Below are 22,560 nucleotides of genomic sequence, written 5' to 3' on the forward strand. Positions count from 1 at the left end.
AGTTTATTCCACATACAAATCACCTTCTGTATGAAAAAGTTGCCCCTCAGGTCCCTTTTAAATTTCTTTGAAGAACAGGATAACTGACTTGATTCAGTTGACTATCTTAAAACATTGAATGATAATACCACTCCACCATTATCTCCCCTATAACCTATAGAACTAAAACAAAAATCTCTTCAGTTCATACCACAATTGTACTAGCTGCACTTTAACTGATCCCAAACTGAAATGACTACCCCATTATTGTCTACACAACAAAGATTGTCTGCTACCGTTCCTGTATCATTTCTTATCTCTGACAATAACTTGGCTACACTGCTGTTGAAATCCTTGGGAATGGTTTTGTCGGCTCCAGACCTGATTCCTCCAAAGATCTTTTGGCTGCTTCCAAAAGTTTCAATCCACTCACCCAAATAAAATCATGTTTTATTTAAATTATAGTGTACCTAATGTAATTAGAATTTACTTGGCACAAACAAGTGCAATTATCCTGTAACTGATTGTTAGAAGCATGAATTACAAAGCCATAGGAATTTTGTATAAACAGAGTTATCAGATGATTTGAATTAAGTAACTTTGAATTAAGGGTGTGTATGATTTCATTTTATTTTGAGTAAAACTGGCACAATGGGCTCTACCATGCAAAATACAAAGGCAGCAAAAGAAAATAAACAAGTTGAATCTATTTGATACAACCTTATCACTAGTTGTAACCATGTTCATACTAATCTTTCTGTCTGCTTCTTTAAAGTAAATGATTTAATCCTCTAAATAGTGGATGGCTCTTTTTTTCTCCTGGTCTCTGAAAATTCCTGGCCTCTGGCAATGATTACCAGCCTTTGGTCAACTCCAGGCCACTGGCAATGATTCCCAGCCTTTGGTCAACTCCAGGCCACTGGCAATGACTTCCTCCCTCCGATGACTCCTGGCCTTCCATAGTAGCCTCCAGTGTGGTGTGGTGCGGTGACCCACCGGCCTGGCGTAGTGGCCTCTCCATCTATTGTAGCAATGTTCCAGGGCAGCTTCCCAAGGTGGTGTCCTCCCGGCCCAGTGTGGAATCCTCGGCGTGGTGCTCTGAAGTGACCTCCCAGCCACATGATTCTGCGCAATCAGCAGCCAGGGCCCAGAGTGGACTGGAGGTGCCTGCATGGTTTGTTTTGGAAGACCCCAGCTCTGAAGAAGGGTTACACCCAAAATGTTGGCTTCTCTAGTTCCTGATGCTGCCTGGCCTGCTGTGTTCTTCCAGCCTCCTGCTTGTCTATCTTGGAAGATCATTGTTCTGCACCGCTGAACATTTTATTTCGCTATTTTCTAAAATCTTGTAACTAAAGAAGCTGTACCTAGGTACCTTTGTAATTAAAATGGCACTGGAAGTGGTGATGTATAAACTTTTCACTAAACTCATTGAGTATAAGTGATAATAAAGTAATTCATTCTTTTATTCATTCATTCATCTCTAATATATTACTGATCTTCAAATCTGCATCCACATGTAAGAGCTTCCTTACACACCTAAATGAATTCCAATCTGGACTCCAACTTTTTTCATCAATGTGTTGATCATTGAGAAACCTTATAATGGCTTCTCCACTACTGTCCACCACAAATGGTCAATACAAGCATCGAGATTTGTAATTCTACACACTTTAGATAATTTCCAATCAATCTGTTTGGCGATTTGGAGATGCTATTACACACCTGGTGCTGGTGGAACTTGAATGCAGGCCTCCTGACTGAGAGGTAGGCCACTGCATCACAAGAGCCCTCTCTGCACACTGTCAGATTGGTTTTATTGCTAATCTTGTAAATAGACTCACCTATTCATCTTGCAAGTTGGGTGTATAAATAGAGCGCATCAACATTACCAAGGCCTGGTGGTTCAATGGTTAGCACTGGTGCCTCATAGTACCAGGAATCCAGGTTTGATTCCAAACTCGGACAAATGTCTCTGTGGAGTTTGTACATTTTCCCCATGTCTGCGTGGGCTTCCTCTGGGTGATCCAGTTTCCTCCCACAGTCAAAAGATGTGCATGTTAGGTGGATTGGCCACGCTGAATTGCCCATAGCATTCAGGTTTGTGCAGGCTAGATGGGTTAGCTATGAGAAATTCAAGATTACAAGAATAGAGTAAGTGGTGAAATTTAATAGGATGACTCAATGGGCTGAATTGCCTGCTTCCACATTGTTGGATTCTGTGATTCTATGAAAGCAATGGCTATCCAGATTAGATCATTGTTTGCTCTGTATTACACCAAACTCTCAAATGGGCTAAAGGCCACTACTTTCAGATGTGAAAAGTACCAGCTCTACAAATTACCTTGGAAAGGCAAAGTATCTCAAAACTGTGAACGACAGATTAAGCAAGCCATTTCACACTGCTACAGCTCAGTGGTATTTTCCACAATAGGGAAACAATCTCCTCCAAAATGACAGCTGTCTATAACACAATTGAGTAACGTAATGAATGGAAATACACGGTGTGCATTCCAATGATTAGCTGGTCAAGTCAAATGATAAAAATAGATGGAGTACAGATCATGCCCAAATAACCCTCACTCGCAAAACCCATTACGAAACATCAGCCGTTATATGATTCGATAATTTGACAGCATTTATTGGACATCCTGAGTGCTCAAACTAAACTCAAACTAGGTTAAGATGATCAGTTGAACTCATAATGTGGCTCAGTAATGTTTGCAACATGCATTCATAAACAGGGACCCATTCTCACAACTAAAATGAATATATTCAAACCTTGTGCCTTTTTAAAATTCCCAGAAGCACAGAAAGCTTATACGTCAATACCTCAGCTAATTGGAGCTACCTGGCCAACTAATCAGCAGCCCTTTTCTCTTGTGCTGTAGCTTCTTGTGATTATTTGGAAGTTGGCATTCTTCCTGTTTGACCTGATAAGTGCAAGATGAAAACCTTTAGCAACAAACCTCTCTCTTCAGCAATATCCATAATATAAATGGTAATATTGTAGAATGAGACTTCTAGGCTGATTTGTAACATGTTCACCTTCCAACAAACAATGCCATTAAAGCCAAGTCGCACACCTTCTTTAAAATCAGCGAGGACTATAGTTTCCCTGTTACCTTTCCTTTGTTTCAATTTTGCTGTCAGTCTCTCTTTTTCTCTGTTCTGCTTTAATCTTATATTATTATTATTATTATTATTATTCTGGCAGCACTCTGAAGTCTTGTACTTTCAATTAAATCTGTTGGATTATAACTTGGTATTGTGTGATTTTTAACTTTATTCTGTTTAATTTCTCTAATGATTTTAACTTGACTCTCTGTCTTCTTCTATTTTTCCCCATGATATTTTCTTGGATTTTGGTCATGGCAGTAGCAATGATACTGACTATATTTCTGTTGGATAATGTACATTTATAAACTTAAAATGCAAGACATTTTTTTCTATGAAAAGGATTCCACTAAAGTGTGAGTTGGGAAATTGGGCAGGACAGCAGCTCACCTGATACATGCCACTCACAATATTGCTGCAGCTAAAGTCTGAGGAAAGGTCACTCAAACCAAAACTTTAACTCTGATTTCTTGCCGTAGATTCTGCCAGACCTGCTGTGTTTCTCCAGCAATTTCTGTTTTTGTTGTTGACATCGATTGAAAATATAGTTGCCTGTCATATAGGCTTTGGCCAGTAGATGGTACTACAGAGCAGGTTTCTGTCATTCAGTCTCCCAATATAGTAGCCCCCCCCCCGCCAACCCCTTACCCGCAGGGGATATGTTCCAACACCTAACGTTGAAGCCTGAAACCGTGGATAGTAGTGAAACCATTCATTTAAATGGGAAATTTACCTCCCCGGCAGCTCGCTGGCCCTGGTTCTGAAATGTTCCATGCAATATGTGCAGGCTGTGGTAAACCGCGGGTAACTGAAACTGTGGAAACTGACACTGCGGATACAGCGGTCGCCCTGGATATCACTATCTCATATACTAAAATTCTCTATTTAAATTCATTAATTGATAACAACAATACAGGACATCCTTAATTATCCGAACGAGAGGATGGGAGGTTATTTTGTTCGGATAATTGATCTGATCATAAACAAGGAGTAATTTATGACTGCCGGTTATCGGACAATGTATACCATGCCATTTAACTGATAACTGAATGCTGAGTTGCTTAGTGCCATTTTTTTTACAGTGCCTTGAGACCTTGATCGGGTAATCCGAAATTCGGTTAATTGACGCCCGGATAATTGAGGTTGCCTTGTATACAACTTACATTAAACATGTATGAAAAATGAATTTGCAATGTTAAATCGATTGGCATTTATTCTGAGTGTCTCCAAAGAATAAATTGATGACTTTAACAAAGCAACAATTTTTGCCTATGAAATATAGATTCTGGAGCATAGTCAGTTCTTAATTTTTGAACCAGAAAATGGTATATATTCAAAATGAAAATAAGAAATTGTAACAGGGGTATGGCAGAGGATATCAACGCTGCAGCAAACTGTACCAAGGAGTAGTAGGATGTGACTAATGCATAGAGAATTCCCTCCATAAAACAATAGTTTGATTTCCATGATTCCATACATATACTAAATTTTTACGATTACTTACATTGTGAAATTTTGTACATGATTTGTTGGCAAAACAATAATTGTTTTGTAAATCTGATCACTAGAGACCCTTTTGCAATAATTTGACAATGCATTGCATACGAGTGAAATAATGACATTTTCTGTTATTTCAGATTATGCATTGCTTATTGTTAGTTATATGGAAAATTAACCTGTTTGGTGGAGACGGTTTTCACATTTTTCAGGTAATCCAAATTGTATCCTCCAATGAAAGCTCATAAAACGTCTTGCAGATGCTTTTCGAGAACATTGACCATCATAGACTAGTATGGTTACATAATCAAAATGTATTATTTAACAACAACAATACAGCATTTATTAAAACTAATTTGTAGTTGCAAGATACTGACTCCATCCACCCAGTTTGAACATGCAAAACTCACAATGTATTGACCAACATTAAATGTGCTCTGCAATTGAAAAGCATTTGCTAAATAATCCTGAGTGTGGAAAATTTTTCACTGAACCAATTTAAGATTGTCAGTCAGGCTGAAAGCATGGCCCATTGCGTGTACTGGAAGCTACATGTATTAATATCTGGGGACTTGTTAATTTCAGACAGAAAGAAGATATACACATACTGCATTGTTTCCAACTAAACAAAGAAATAGCCCTTGATTATTTTGCTTCTCAGGGTGATGCCTCAATCAATCAGAGTCAACCTGCTTAGTTTAAATTTAAATAACCCTGGCATAAGAAAGAGAAACAGAAATAGGCCAGTCTGTCCCTCAAGCCTGCCCCACCATTCAACAAGATCACAGTTGATCTGCCCCAAGTCTCAACCCCTTTTTCATGTCAGATCAACATAGCCGTCAACTTCATGATTTTTAATAATCTATCTATCTCCTCTCTAAATGCTTTCATTGATGTCAACTTCAGCAACTCTCTGGGATGGAGAATTCCAGCCATTTACTATCCTTTGGGAGAAGCAATCCATTCATATTTCAATTGAAAATAAATGCCCACTTATTCTGTAACTCTGTTCCATAGCCTGAGATCCGCAACCACTCCCCCCCACCCACCCACCATACCTCATGGAAGTGTCTTCTCAACATCTGTCAAGCTCCAGCAGAATCTTGTATGTTTCGATAAGACCACGCTCATCCTTCTAAACATTAATGAATAAAAGCCAACCTGCTTAGCTGTTTCTGATAAGTCAATACCAAGCTCAGCTATCAGTTAGCTATCAGTCAGTAAATAAAAGCAAATTACTGCGGATGCTGGAATCTGAAACCAAAAGAGAAAATGCTGGAAAATCTCAACAGGTCGGGCAGCATCTGTAAGGAGAGAAAAGAGCTGACGTTTCGAGTCTAACTGACCCTTTGTCAAAGCTGTAAACCTTTATAAGGTCACCCCTCAGCCTCTGATGCTCCAGGTAAAACAGCTTTGACAAAGGGTCAGTTAAGCTCAAAACATCAGCTCTTTTCTCTCCTTACCGATGCTGCCAGACCTGCTGAGATTTTCCAGCATTTTCTCTTTTGGTTGCTATCAGTCAGTAACTGATACATTCTCCATGTCAAAGACACTACCAATCAAACATGCCAAACAATCAATACCCTTCCCTAATACAGTCTAAATGTTGTTTTCCTTTTGGACTTTTGTATTTATTGATCTTGATGAATTCAAGAGGAAAACATTGACAATTTTGTTTTCAACTAAACACATTTATTTAAGCTAATCAGTAGCTGCAGCGTTTTCAAGGGAATGATTCTTCTGTTGAAACATTATTTCATAATTATATTAGATAAAATAGAATTCAGTTTCTAAATTAGGTGCAATTGAACATTGTATTTATTAATACTGCTGAAAATGAGTTCATTACAAATTGAGTGATTTGAATCAGCATCTAGTCTATGCCCTTAATTCTGAGAATTAGAAATTGACCAGATTTTAACCAGTTTTATCGGTGTGTACTAGATGGTTTCTTGGTGCAAATACACTCTCTGGATACTAACTAAGTGAAGAGGGGGTTTGGTATGCTTTCAGAAAAGATTTACAAGGATGTTGCCAGGGTTATTGGATTTGAGCTATAGGAAGAGGCTGAACAGGTTGGGCTGTTTTCCCTGGAGTATCGGAGGCTGAGGGGTGACCTTATAGAGGTTTACAAAATTATGAGGGGCATGGATAGGGTAAATAGGCAAAGTCTTTTCCCTGGGGTTGGGGAGTCCAGAACTAGAGGGCATAGGTTTATGGTGAGAGGAGAAAGGTATAAAAAAGACCTAAGGGGCAACTCTTTCACGCAGAGGGTGGTACATGTATTGACTGACCTGCAAGATGGAAATGATTGCAACATTTAAGAGGCATTTGGATGGGTATATGAATAGGAAGGGTTTGGAGGGATATGGGCCAGGTGCTGACAGGTGGGACTAGATTGGGTTGGGATATCTAGTCGGCATAGACGGGTTGGACCAAAGGGTCTGTTTCCATGCTGTACATCTCTATGACTCTATGACTGTAAGTTGGAAAGTAAAAACTGGAGTTGTCTGAAAACTGGACATCTTTAGAATGTACTGAACATCACTTTTTTAAAAATATACTCAATTAAAACCAACTTACTTGAAAAATTTGGCTCATTATTACATGACGCCAAATTTGATATCTGTTTCACTGTTCTGGTCAGTATCCTCATTACAAGTGACCCTTGACCCCATCTGACCCAGATTAGCCTGAATTAACCATTGCGCAAAGAATATGATTCAAAATCTGGGGAAATATAAATTCCAGCATGACTTCAACCGTCAGTTTTGAGAGAGTAGATCTGTAAGTAAAATGCACTTAATTATTAGAGACTTTGAAAAAGTGTCTCCTGATTCCATCTGACAAAAACACAACTTAAGGTGAAGAACTTCCTTGAACAGTTGCAAATGGGCGCTATCAATAAAAACAAGCTATTTAATATTGATCTGATGCAGTAGACAATAAAGCATTCATAAACCAGTTAATTCATATGAAAATTAACATAACTCAAAGTAATTTGCATGTAAACGCCCATGATATTTTGCACTGCTTTGGTCATTTTGAGATGTTCATAGCTGTAACTCTAGATAAACTCTATTTAGAGGTATTTTAATCATTCTGATTAATTGTTCCCTTTTTTGTTTGTCAATTACTACAGGCAGGGTGTAAAGGTGTGCAAGATGGGGTGAGATCAGGTAAGTAACAACGCATATTTTCAAAGAGTTTGACTTCCAAACCATCTTCCAATGCCTTGTAAAAACAATTAATTTCAGAAAAGTTTAGCTCTGATTGATAGATACACATCATTCGTCTCTTTTCTTTTTTGCCTTACTTATAAGTTATCCAAAACTGCACCGTTCCAAGGCAACAAATGAAAGATTTTCACTGTATTTTACTGTATTCTTGTTGTAAAACACATGTCACAATTAAATCAAAATCAAAATCAAATCAAATGCCATCATGTTTAGCCTATATTTGCACTCAAATTTCAAGAATTAAATTTTCCTGCAAATGCAGAAATTTAATATATCATCCTGTCAAACATAATTTTTATTAAGGTGTAATGTATTCACTCTTGTTATAAATTCTGATCTGAAATTTTTTGCAGATAAAGATATAAATTCAATAAACCAGTCTTGATTTTTGTCACATTTATTTCCTATTTACATGAAAAGAATTATAAGTACAGTACTACTAGACGAGGTTTCCCAATTTGTCACTGCTCCTGCTGGCATACTCAAATACCCAAATGAACCGGCGCCTCCTCTTAATATTTTTTAAGCTCTTATACATGACTGAACTTTCTTTCCCATATCACCACCGATTAAATTACCCATTTTCCAATTGATTACTTTACAAGCAAAGTCTGTTAAGGGCAATGCAGACTCCCAAAGGTGAGGGAAAGCTAGGAAACAGGGAGAGGCTAAATCAAAATGGAGTTAGAAAGAGAGATAAAGCATTCTACCCAACAGTGTCCACGTCTCTCTGAAGACTTCAAGCATATCAGTGGACTCTGGCATGCTCCCTCTCCAGACTGTCTCTATATTCACCGACCACACTTGATTGGTCACAACAAGGTTAATTTTAAAAGGATGCAATCGCTTGTGGATGCCTTTCTCTCATCTCTCCTAGAAAAAATGAAATTGTGTTTTAAAAGGAGCCAATTTAACCAGGCTTTCCTAATTTACAATAGAGGAGTTTATTAGTTACTAAAGCAACACATAAACACACAGATTAGAAATAAGAGGTGAGACCAATAAAAAAAACAAAACCTAAAAAAATGGATTGGGCTTTGAGTTCTGTGAACAGTAGATGATGGGACATTATGACTGTTAAATTGGTGATATTGAGCATTAATGTTGCTGTGTGACAAGTTGATTTTGAGATTCTTTACATTGTAGGCCAACTGAAAGGTCTTTCTCCTTTCAACATTTTCTTTCTCTCTGGGATGTTAGTTTCAACTGAGGTGGGTGGGAGGAGTGGTCAGATCAGGAAGTGTAGGCCATCACTTCAGCTGTGTCAAGGATTGGGGTTTGGAGCACAGCTTTAAGATTAGCTCCCAATTTCAGGGCTTGAGAATCAATATACTGTAGTTGTAGTTGCATTATCAGTTTCTAAGCTGAAATTGGTTGTGGAGTTTAGGGCAGGCGAATACAGAGGAAAGCTTTAATGTTTTAAAAAGTTTTTTTAAGATGGTTTCATACCTGCACCAAATATGGAAATTATCTCCTGTCAGCCTCTTCATTGGGAAAAAAAAATCTAATACTGGAAGGACCCATTTGTCTGACTGTCCTGAGAATGAGGAGTTGATGATGTCCAGAGCATTGCATAAGGCAATCTTGGTATCTGAATTGGTATCTGAAAGGGATAAATGTCATCATGAGATAAGCTCTGTTCATTAGGATATAAAAGACTGTTCTTAGAGGAGCTAACCATTTCACTTCCAGCTTATACACTGTGCTGCTGTACCATTTTCAAGTACTATGATCAATGTAGGTAACAACAATGTGTACTAATCTCTAATTGAGCCCAATACTCTCTTCTGAGATAATCATTATTCTCAGATATAGTATGAGTTGCTAATGAATCCAAAACAATAAACTTTTACTGTTTATCAAGATTGAGTCCACAGTCAGCCAAGGAATTTACGTGGGCACCCTTTCCGAGATTCTATCAGTACCAACAAAAAAAGATTAGAGCCAGTGACTCTACCTAAGGTATTCCAGAGTTTTAGTTGAATACGGCAATAACATATTTAAACAGCATCTACAGTGGGGGCAAAGCGATCTGGCATAAAACATGATGGCAGTGGTGGTTGTCTGAAGATTTAATTTAGTTGCATTTTAAAACAAGCTGAACAGCCATACAGATTTTGACCAGACAGTGCTAGCCTGAAGAAATCTTCCACTCCACAAGTGACACAGTCCTCTGAAGAGAAGACAGAAAGAATACAAATTCCAGTCACAAAGGCTCTGAATGTGAGCTTAAACATTCATCAGCTGAAAAGAACACAGGCCAGTTTGCTTCTGTGAATGCAGCACCAGCAATTAAAAAGTAGCAGTACTGTCAGCTATACTAAGCCTGCCTCCAGAAGTTTAAACCAGTTAGACTATGATGGAAGCTACTGAAAAGCTTATGTACATCATAGAGAACTATAAGGGAAAATGTTTGAATCATGAACCTGGTGAAAACCAATTGATAGCAGATATCAAAGTAAGTTGTCTCTTAGAGCAAGGGTAAACATTCTTAATTCCATGGAGAAATTCTATGTTGAAAGGCTAAATAAGCCTTAAACATTTATATTAAGTAAGAGAGCAGCACTAAAGTCATTAAAACCGTGAAAAAAAGCTGCAAATAAATATTTGGATGAAACGACAATTTTAAAGAGAATCATTGAAGCAGCTGTAGACTACGACTAATCAGGATCAGAAAATCAAAGGTAGAAGAACAGTTTATTAAAAATAAGTACTTTGAGAGAAAATACATTTTTATTCAGCAACCATATCATTTTTAAGTCGTAATAAACACAATGCCATCTTTTCCATTGAAAACAATACTACTATTATGGAGAAGAATCATCCATGTCGTTAAAAAGGATTTGACATTCATGAAGAAAGACAGAAAAAGGCATAAGATAGCAGTACTTGTTTCATTCTGAGGGGAAAAAAACAAAATAAACAGTATTTCTTAATTTAAAAGCATTTTAATGACCTTTGATCTCTTGAAATCATTTTTTCAGCAGTAAAAGAAAGATAATTCTGAAGCATTTAAAAGTTTTTCAACTTTAATTACCAGGAATTAGTCAATGTCTGAAAAGGAAAATAATAAAAAGTGAAAAGACTTCATTAATGCGATATGGTCTCTTAGTAACAAAGCTCTATTCGCAATTCATTTTTAAGATACAGCAACTTAAAAATAATTGAGATATTAAAAAAGATTAAAACCTTGCTGAAGAAGACAACATTTAATATAATTGAAGTAATTGCACAATTTAAAACACAAAGCAGTAAAACCAGTTATATCTACAAAAGAATTAAAAATTCCTGCACCAGCTATCAAGAAAATCATTTAAATAAAAGGAGTAACAGAAGTACAATGACAATGATCAAAGGAATTATAAGTTCACGTAGATTTAAAATCACAAACAGTTCAGCGTGAGAATTATACTACATGGAAAAAAATAATTCATGTGATGCAGAATTACCTCAGAATTATAAAAGAATTCAAGGGAAGTACAATAAGCATATTTCTTTATTTACTAGGTCTGCAAGCAAACCATGTTTTAAAATGATAGAATATAAGGAAAGAGGCAGATCCCTTTTTTAGTAAGTAACTTCTAACAGCAAGTGGGAGACTTCTAGAGAATGTGTGAAAGCAAAATGATGTTGAAAAACAGAACTAATAATGATCACTTGCACATAGAAGTTAACACATCAAAACAAGCATCTTTAGAAAAAACTCCAGAATATGAAAACACTTATTAGAATACTTCATTGTGGAAGGCTGGTTTGCCATGCAGATTGATACCAGCAGTGCAAATTCAATTCCCATGAAATTACAATGAAGGTTCCACCTGCTCAATCTCACCTCTCACCAGAGGAGTGGTGACCCTCAGGTTAAACTCACCACTAGTCAACTCTTAAATGAGAAAGCAGTCCTTTGGTCCTCAGGGACTTTGGGTGACTTTATATTATTTGATGATATAATAATGATATACACGATGTAGGTTTGCTTGCTGAGCTGAAAGGTTCATTTTCATTCATTTCGTCACTAGGTAGCATCTTCAGTGAGAGATGGAAGTATGGTGATGAAACGTCTGAAAATGAACCTTACAGCTCAGTGAGCAAACCTACATCCAGAACCTCAACCTGAGCTACAAATCTTCTCAAGTTCACTAATAATGATATAGCTTTACATTATGTGATGATCCATGGGTTTTCTCAAGGTGCTCTGGTTTCCTTCCACAGTCCAAATGCAGGTTAGATAGATTGACCATGCTAAAATTAAAATTTGCCCCACAGTGCCCAGGGATGAGCCGGTTAGGTGGGTTAACCATAATAAAAACACCATGTGGCATTATAGGGTGGGGGTGGGGGTGGGGGTGGGTGTGGGTGGAATGCTCTTTGAAGAGTTGGGGCAAACTTGATGGGCCTATGATCTATGATTCTATAATATGCCATCCTTCTTATATGTGAATCAACATTTCCTCGGAATATTAGGTGACTCATCTCAATCACTGTTCCACAGATCAGACAGATTACAGTCATCAAACTAATTTTGAATTTGGCACTGAGGTAAATATTACTGTACTATATAAAAACTCTGTTGATGGAGGAGATTGGAACATCTAATAGGGAACTGCATGTTGTAGGAAGAACACTACTCAAAGTCAAAGGAATGCTGCAAGGACTTCTAAAATACAGAGACTAATGCTATATGGAACAAGTGTATGCCATTCAAAACCACAAAATATATGCTCTTCTGTTAAAATTCTATGGTATATTCAAGAATTTTAAACAGAAATCAAATACCAGGGATCAATGCAATTCTAAGTAACAAGGTGAAAACTTCATAGGCCTCAGAAAATATACACTTCTCAAGTGAAGGTTTATGCTGATGGTGAAAATCTGATTTTTGCATACTTGCTCAATCAACTAATCAACTGTGACAATGCTGTCACTTTAAACAGGTCATTTTGTCCTTTTTTTTCCAAGAGAAGTCATAAAAGCAGTGGTGTTGAAGAGTCCATGAACTGTCAAGTTTAACTGTGGAAGGGGAGTGGCCAGTTCTCCCAATTTAGGTAGTTTGCAGTTTGTTTTAGCTGTAGCAGTCTCAAGATGTGTGAGTGCATGGGAGTTGCAACCTTCAGCAAAGAACTCCTCTGACTATCTTCTGAAATCCCTTTGGATGTTGTTCTCTCCTGCCTATAAGAATCTGTGTTTGAATTTCTCTTTTTGTCATAGGGTGTGTTTGTGGGATGTTGCTGTATTGGAACTGTTAATTAATAATAGTTACTGGATCAGGTCAGTTATGTTTACCTATATTTAAGTTATTCTAAATTCTGTTTTCTTTTGTTCGTGTTTCAACTGTAGTGTTTGAATAAATTCTGTTTTGCTTAAAGCCAAGTGGTTTGACCAGTTGCATCACACCTGGAATATCCACCTCATGTCTGCCTTTAAAGTAAAAAAAGAGAAACCAGTTAATCTTGCACACAGTCTTGATAGAGACCAATATAACAATTTCCTTTCAACATTTGTAATTATGTGTAACTTACGAATATTCATTTTACCCACTGGTATCATGTGGCAAGCTATAAATTGTTATGTAATGTTATGAAACAGACCAGATTCCATTAAAATATTTCAAGGAAGCAGTGACCCTAACTTTTTCTTATTTTAAAGGCAAATGTAACATGTTGTACTCCAGATCTAATTTGACTGGTCAAACTACTCGATGTTAAGCAAAACACAATTTGTTCAACACTGCAGTTAAAATACAATAAAGAAGAACTTAGAATAACTTTATCCTATTGGAAAACTTAACAGAATAATAGATACAACATCTGCTAATAATTAACTGTTCCAATATAGTAATATCACATAGATACTCCCCTTGGCAAAAAGGCAAATTCAAAAATCAGAATTTCTTATATGGAACACCCGCAATAGGAAGAGAACACCTAGCTTCTAGCTTTAACCAAAAAGAGAAAAAAAAAAGCTTCTTCTACTTCAAAGCTCCAGCAGCTTCTGCTGAACATACAAGCTAAAACAAATCCTGGTCTGTGAGAGTTGGCCACACCCATCCAGGCTGCTTCTATTGTTCCAACTTTTTAAAAATCCCCAAGCCTCACTAGCTGTTTATGTTACCACAGATAGCTCAGCACTTCTCGTACAATCTCTCTCATAAAAGAAAGCAGGGCAAAGTACACCTCTTAAAGTACCATATTGTTTTGTCTTTTCTGGATCTTGCCTGTATCAACAATGTTCCACTGTTCAACATCACTGAAAATTACTCTTAGTATCTGTCGTTAGGCTTCCTCTGGGTTGATTTGTCATCTGTCTCTTGATGACATTTGCATCTATACCTTAAAATTAGCGGATGTACACAGTTATAGACCAGCAAAAGGCTAAATGTTTATTCTTACAATGAGGTTAATGAGGACAGACCATGCCTATCGGAAAAAACACTTGCATTCGGTGATATCCCTCCATTAAAAAATATCTCAGTGACATTCTTGGTTGAAATTAGTACTCCAAATGACTAATCATTCAACCAATTCTAGTTTCATGAAACATATTTATGTTAAAATGCACCACAGCATTGTCACAGTAAGAAAACTGTTTATTCTGGTTAAGACTTGCTGTGCACTATCTGCTACCACTGATAATTTGACAGGACTTTAACTCAATATAAAATGGAGGCCCGGTGGCAGTGAATTATCTCAACCACCAACTGCTAATGGTTGGTACTGAGAACCAAACATGGAATGATGATCATCAGTGGTCATCATTACTGAAACCCATAAAGGAAACTCAATAGAGAGAATCCATTCAACTCAGAATTGTTTTTTGTCCTAAGGTAATTGAGTTTACAAATTTAAGAACTTTATCATTTTAAGGAGACACAGACGGTCAATCAGCAGGCAAAACATGAAGACTGATAAACATTCAGCAATACCTGTGTGAACTGCATTGGGATGAAATCAGTTCTTCAGAAGAAAATCTTCGCCCCTGAGTTGGTAAGAGGTTAAAAGAAAATTTAAAAACTAGAACCAGAGAGAAAAGACAAAAACTTCAGAACTAAAATATCAAAGAAAGTATGGATAGTTTTGACAAAGTTGTGAAAGCTTTTGATAGTTACTTTAAGCAGCGAATGAACAAAATCCTTGAAAGGGCAAGATTTAACTGGAGAGTTCAGCTTTCAGGGGTACCTGCTGATCAATGAATAATGGATCATTTAAATCATAATTCATAAGAGACAGAATTTTATTAAAATTATTTGAGTCTAATAGATTTCAAATACTGCAAGGAAGATTTACCTTTGGTGAAAAGTATTTAATTTGTGTTTGAAGCAGAAACCAGAAAGACTCACCAACAGAGATTGGGTGGGGGGGGGGGGGGGGGGGGGGGGAGTAGGGGGAAAGAACAATGCTAAATAACAGAATGGAGCAACTTAATCTTCTTATTTTTCAGATGTAGTTGCAGACGTCATCAAGAGACAGATGACAAACCAACACAGAGTAGGCTTAACAGCAGGTACTAAGAGTCATTGTCAGTGACGCTGAACTGTAGAACATGGTTGAAGCAGGCAACACCCAGCAAAGACAAAAGAATGCCAAATCTGTAAGTCTGTAGGTCTTCAGAGGATTTACACAGTTGTAGAGCAGCAAAAGGCAAATGTTTATTCTTACAATTAGGTTAATGAGGACAGACCATGCCTATCAGAAAAACACTTGCATTCGGTGAAATCCCTCAATTAGAAAAGATATCGGTGGCATTCTTGGTTGAAATTAGTACTCCAAATGACTAGTCTTTCAACAAATTCTAGTTTCATGGAACTTATTTATGCCAATGACATTTTAAGCTTAATATAGAAATACATTTCATTGTCCTCTCAGATCAGGTAATATGACTGAAGAAAAATAGTCAGATGGAGCAACTCCTAAAATAGGGTGGAACCATTGTGACATGCAATGGTTCTGAAAGAGCTAGTCACTCCCCCCAACCTAATGATTCACACAGTCTTTAGGTGGAGAAACTGTTAATCTTGCACAGTGTTCTGTGTTATGAAGGTGTAGAAGTGTACTTTACATTTAAGAGAGCAAAGGACTTTGCAAGCACACAGAGTTTATAATGTAACATTTGGTTCAGAACAGATACCTGTAAAGAAGGGCTTATGCCCGAAACGTCGATTCTCCTGTTCCCTGGATGCTGCCTGACCTGCTGCGCTTTTCCAGCAACACATTTCCAGCTCTGATCTCCAGCATCTGCAGACCTCACTTTCTCCTTCAGAACAGAGAGCACTGGCTATGAGACAAAAACGAATTCAAATTCGACCAACCAGTTTAAATTATAGCCTGAAAATACTAAATTCCTATCAAGTTTGAATGGAGTATATTGCCAATGACACAATCTGATGCTTTGGGGTATAAGACTGGGAAAAATTGAACAGTTGAGAGGAGAACTGCCAAGCTACCTGCATGTAAGGACTGCCTGAAAAATAGCTGTCTTTAAAGTACCTTTATCAATCAGTAACCTGTGAAGCAGAATCCCCAAGAAGAAAAGAAGACAGGAATATGGAGAAGAACTAAAAGCTGCCTGGTTCTAAGATAAGAAGTTTTGTTTTGTAAATCTTAATTGGGAGTTTTATTGGACAAGTATTATAGAAGGGAAGGTAAAGTATTTAGAGGAAGGAGTTATAAATAGTTGTTAGTTAATTATTCTCTGTTATACTTTAAGAAATAAAGTTGTTAATTTTTACTTTAAATCGTCCTTGGCCTATCGAATTTTCACAGATTACTGCACAGGATAAATCTTTTCTATGTTGCTGGGTTAAATTGAGCAGGAGGGTTTATCCCATGTTGTAATGTCTGATAGAGACAGACATGACGTTGACTTCCAATAGTCGTGGCCTACCTAGTTAATTTCAATTTGACTTTTTGCTATTATGCAATGAACGATACCTTGCGATGTAAGACAAGTGCCTGGTGATCTATCCTGTACTACTGGTAATTAGACAGGCCTTCAGATAAAGGACATGTTTTTGGAGCTTTTGTAGCATAGTGGTAATGTCTTTATCTCTGGGCCAGAAGGCTGGGTTCATTGCCCACCTGCGTCAGAAATCTTTAATAACACATTTGAACAGATTGATTAAGATATCTATAATGAAGCATTGATGACAGTGAACCACTTCTGGTGATTGTTGGTACCCAGAGGTGAGTTATTCGTCTTTAGGGACTAGACAGCTAGCAGGTCCTGATAAGCTGATGGGGAGCTTCAGAACACAGTACTTTAGCTGCAGGCATAAATATCATGGAGGGACCATTAAGGATCCTCCTGAAACAGTGCCAACATTCATTTAACTGGCAGTCTCCCAATAATTTAATGATGGCATCTCTCAATGCAGACTGAGTGCATATGGGTGGAAGTGACCCTAATTGGAAGTGCTCAGCAGACTGCTTGGCTTGTGGACATATGCCTGAGTGTCCTTCTGCTATTAATATGGCAGGAAAGTGGGAAGTCATCAGGTCTCTTCTGGCAATTTCCTTTGGCACATTATCAGACCTCCAGCCTTCCATGACAAAAATAGAAATTGCTGCAAAAGCTCAGGTCTGTCAGCATCATGTCGAGTGACCCTTCCCTTTCTCCAGCCTTCCATCCTGTCTCCAAAGAATTGGGAAAATTTAATTTCCTAACTACAGTAATAAGCCCTCTTTTACATTTTAATTTAAACCTTTCTGATGTGAATCCAAAAGCAATGAGAATTACATGTTTTAGTTCATCATAATATGCACGGTTCATCACTGAAGGGCAAGTGAGGTAAGCCAGCTAACATGTGGATCAGTTTAAGGCCAACAGCACTGGATTCAATCTTCATTCCAGCTGAAGGAGACTTGGGGTCTACCTCCTCACCAATGATCCCCCTAATTTCTGAGTGGGCCTCCAGCGTCTGTGTGCAGCAATAGCCTCTACATGCAGAAGTCAATGCATCGTCACACTGATTGACATATGTGGAACCTCGAAGCAGTCAGGTAATCATACAAATTGGAGAAAATGTTGCTGTTCAACCAACTGTAGTAAAAACCAGCAGTTTGGCAAATAATCACCAAGAATCTACTTTTGGTCAGAGAATTCAAACAGAAAACCTGATTACAAAGTGACAATTCGAGTCTTTTTAACTTTTCCTTTGTCTCACCATCTTTATCAGCACATCAATAACTCAAGTGCCCCTAAAAATCTATTTCAACTATTCTTTAATGCTAGTCCTTGCAGAATTACAGATCATATCAAGTGGTTTCTCACTCTATCATCATAAATTCACTTGCTGCTTGGTGGTGTTCATGTTCTGTTTCTGCTGTTGTTCCAGCCACTTCTCTGCTTTTTACATCTTTTGCTTCAGCATCCTATCTGCAAAGCTCCTTTTCAAGACAATTAAGTCCCTCTGTTAACGTGCTCCTCCTTTGCTAATTTGCTTATTGTGTGATACTGGCTAGGCACCTTTTCATCCACTTGCTTCCAATGTTGACGAAATAAGTGCCTGTGATATGTATTGTACATGTGCAGTCAGCCACTTTTATCATTCCTGAAAATCTCTGTGACACCCTCTTGGAATGTATCACCCACAAACAACAAGACTCTACTGTATTGACAATTCATGCACCTCAGTTTCATATCACCATTGCTCCCATATGGCAGGAGCCAAACCATTTTTGCCATTGTATTTTCTTGTTTTGCAAGCATTTGTTTACTAGTAATTCATGCAAATATGAATTTCAAACAATCTGATTGGACATTGCATGATAGGTATCCCACTTTAGTTTACAATATATATTAATGATTTAGATGAGGAAAGTGAATATATTATTGCCAAGTTTGCAGATGATACAAAAATAGGTGGGAAGGCAATTGGTGAGGAATCTACAAAGAGTATGCAAAGGGATATGGACACGTTAAGGTGTTTGGGCAAATACTTGGCAGATGGAACATCATGTAAAGAAGTGTGAGGTAATACATTTTGGTAGGAAGAATAGGGGATCTGAATATTATTTAAATGGAGAAAAACTGCAGAAAGCTACAGATGAGAGGGATTTGGGAGTCCTCATCCATGAATCACAAAAACTAGCTTCAGGATTCAGCAGATGAGGGAGAAGACAAGTGGAATGTTGGCCTTTATTTCAAAGGGGAATGCAGTATAAAAATACAGAGGTTTCACTAAAACTATACAAGGCACTAGTTAGACCAAAGCTGAACTACTGTGAACACATTTTGGTGCCTTATATAAGGAAAGGTGTATTAGCATTGAATGCAATCCAGAAAAGGCTGATAGCATGTATGGAAAGATTGTCTTATGAGGAAATGTTGATTAGAATGGGCCTGTAGTTGTTGGAATATAGAAAAATAAGAGTTAACTTTATTGAAATGTACAAGGACTTGACAGGGTAGATGTGGAAATGTTGTTTCCTCTTGTGGGAAAGTCTGGGACAGAGGGCATTATTTCAGAATAAGGGGTTGCACATTTAAGACATTTGAGGAATATTTCTTCTCTCAGACAATAGTAAATCTGTGGCATTCTTTATCACTTGGGACTGTTGAGGCTGGACCATTAAGTCTGTTCAAGGATAAACTGAATAGATTTTTAATCATTAAAGCATTCAAATGTTATGGGGAAAAGGCAAGAAAGCGGAGTTGAAATTTCTTAGATTGGTTGTGATCTCATTGAAAGGAGAGAAGACTTGATGGGCTGGACAGCATATGTTTGCTTCCATGTCTTATGGTCTAATTGGAGAAAGTGAGGACTGCAGATGCTGGAGATCAGAGCTGAAAATGTGTTGCTGGAAAAGCGCAGCAGGTCAGGCAGCATCCAAGGAGCAGGAGAATCGACGTTTTGGACTGAAGAAGGGCTCATGCCCGAAACGTCGATTCTCCTGCTCCTTGGATGCTGCCTGACCTGCTGCGCTTTTCCAGCAACACATTTTCAGTTATGGACTAATTGGCACTACTTAGGATTCTTTACCACCTTTTTCTCCAGCTTTGATGATCATGACCAAATGCTAGTTTCCACAAATCACTTATAAACTAAAATTCATATCTTTATTCTTCATTGCACTACTGTGCCTAGGTTTAACAATAAATGGTATGTGATATTGTGGGCAATAAATAAAATTATTACTTTTTCACCACCTCAAAATTTGAAAAATAACACACAACTGCACCAATGTATACAAGATAAATTTATTTTGGACACAAGTAATATGCAGAATCAAGGAGATGTAATGAATATTAATGCAGGACAATAACCAGACATATAATATTTATTTAAAAGCAAATGTAAACTGAACAGAATCACTGCAGTTCTTTTCAGAAAATAATTAGAATCCCTGGTGTTATTCAATAGAGATTATTTTTGATCTGCCATTTACATTCCAAATTAAAGTACAAATTATGCATTTGTAATGGAGGCCATAGGATGTTCCCTGAATTACGTAGCTTCTTTGCCATGATGTAAAAGCAGACTCTTTGAATATCTGAAAAACATCACAATAAACGAAATATTAATGCTTTAGTAAATGGGTTTACTCAGTACTTTAGTAAATGGATTTACTCAGTGCCATTCGCACTTTGCCAGTTGTAATAGCTACTAACACTTAATTGAGAGAGGACATCACATTTTACATTTGCTACATCACCCCAGGGGAGATGTTAAGTCAGTGATATAAACAAACTCCAGTTGTGAGCCTTTTGAAATACATTTCAAACAGAACTTCACACCAAAGAATTTGTTCAGAAAGTTCATTTTGATTAATTTTTTTTTGATGGGGCAATTAGAAACAAAAATCTCTGTATCCTATTAGTAAACAGGGCCATTGGCCATCTTATAGTCTGAGGTCAAAACTATGAACATTGGTTTCTTTTTAAATGCACTGAAATGTTACAAATTATATTTGCACTTCATACTAATATAGCCATTTTGTTCCAATTTCTGAAACTTCATTTCTTCAGATTATTTTATATGCACTTAGTGGTGACATATATTACAATGATTTGGAACATTGCAGATTCTCTCTCTCAAGTTGGGAAATTGATGCTTCTTCTAAAGTAAGTGTGGCTTCATCATGGTTAAATTAATCTGAAAAATGGATGCTCCAAGTAAGCAACAAACCTGCTCACTTTAATATGTACACTATAATCAGTAATTCCCAATCTCTGACTGATCGCAGATAACAATCTGACAAGCAATACTTCTTAAACAGCTAGCAGTTAGGTTACGAAGAATCAAAATCAGAAAAAGCAAAAGCCAAAGAACAGTAGATCGACAAATAACAGTAATTCACCTGGAAATAACGTGATAAAATGATAGCAAACATCTCTATGACTCTATGACTATTTGATGATTTTGCAGTTCTGTACAGGTTTGCAACCTTGATTGGAGAGGAACAAGTTTACAGAATCTTCTATTGATTATAATTCATTTGGGAGTTACAATTAATGGCCCAAGAAAATATCCATATATCAGTCTAATGCACTCCTGCTGTGGAATTATCAATAAAAATAGGCCTCAGAGCTACTTGATTAGGACCCTTGGAATTTGATAATTAAAGGTCTTGTTAAGACAGACATCATGGATGGTCACCTTTCTGGTTGCCATGTGACATAACAAGCATCTACTAATCTGGGAAAGTCCCATCCCAATGTTATTGGGGTTGGTTAGCTCAGTTAGCTGAATGGCTGGCTTGTCACAGAGAGTGACACTAAAGCACAGGTTCAATCCCTGCACTGGCCACGTTACAATGATGGTCCTACTTTCTCAATATTGCCACTTGCCCAAGATATGGCAACTCTCAGGTTAAACTTTCTAATAAGAGGGCAGGACTTTGGTAACTTCACTTTTACTTACTGTCCCAATGATCCATATTTGAGTATTCTATCACCTAAGTTGTCTGTGAGCACTTGTTGCCAAGGGAAAATTAACATCCAGTTCCCAGTCTGGTCCCAAACCTATACCAATCATCAAATATAATTAAAAAGTTGAGGGACAGGTTTAAAAAGAAAGAGAAATCTTGCATATTACATAGAGCAGAAAGAACTACAAGATGAAATAAAAGGAATCTTATCCCAGTAGAGTAAGACATTCATCATTATATTGGGATGAACAAGGTATTGAATCTGAAATCTGAGAGGAACAGGAAATGTCAAATTTTCAGGAAGACCAACCAAGTCAAGAGTCAAAGGGTTCGAGAGAGTTCATCATTCTTCCGAGTCTCCAACCCATCCGAATTTGCACAGTCAGAGACTTTAAAGGACTTTAAAGACTTTACAGATGTACAAAGATGAATGTATGTAGTAGTAATATAATAATTGGGACAAAGTTGAATGTGATGTGGTAATAGGCACGATAAGGATAATATTTAGAAGATTGCAATTAGCACCATCCACCACAATGATATAGAATCAGAGACAAATCAATTGACAGACATTGAAAGCTTCTGGGTGAACCGCAATACTGATAAAACTAATGATTTAGATTAAAGTTTAGCTTGGACTAATCCTTATTGCTTAAATTTGCCCAATTCTTGAGATTCTTACTAGTTAGATAAAGAGGTAGATTGTTCTCATTTACAAGAAAATGCAAGAGGGTTCAAGGATCTAATATGGTGCAGCAGATGCAGAAATTTATTTGAAAAATCAACTAATTTTGAAATAGTTCTTAATGATATTGAATTTTAGAGACAGCAATCTTTACGGATGAGTCATTTTCTTGGAACATTAA

General features: G+C 37.3%; 1 protein-coding gene across 8 annotated transcripts in view; it reads left to right on the plus strand.

Annotated features, from left to right (window-relative positions):
- The window catches only part of LOC122563205 (protein FAM107B-like), a 96,732-nt gene that overhangs the window by 19,460 nt on the left and 54,712 nt on the right, over positions 1–22,560 (plus strand). For 7 of the 8 annotated variants that reach the window (XM_087973601.1, XM_087973602.1, XM_087973604.1 and 4 more), the window contains one exon: positions 7,733–7,769. Coding sequence is in view for 5 of the 8 variants with exons in the window: in XM_087973604.1 (XP_087829730.1) it covers positions 7,733–7,769 (37 nt within the window). In the remaining 3 variants the exon portion in view is untranslated. Of the gene's footprint in view, positions 1–7,732; positions 7,770–7,913; positions 8,209–22,560 lie in introns of those variants that run through there. The other variant, XR_015750943.1, reaches the window with a different exon arrangement.

The sequence above is a fragment of the Chiloscyllium plagiosum genome, unplaced genomic scaffold (assembly GCF_037043375.1).
Source record: "Chiloscyllium plagiosum isolate Xiang-an unplaced genomic scaffold, Cpla_swu_hap1 HiC_scaffold_26, whole genome shotgun sequence".
NCBI lineage: Eukaryota > Metazoa > Chordata > Chondrichthyes > Orectolobiformes > Hemiscylliidae > Chiloscyllium > Chiloscyllium plagiosum.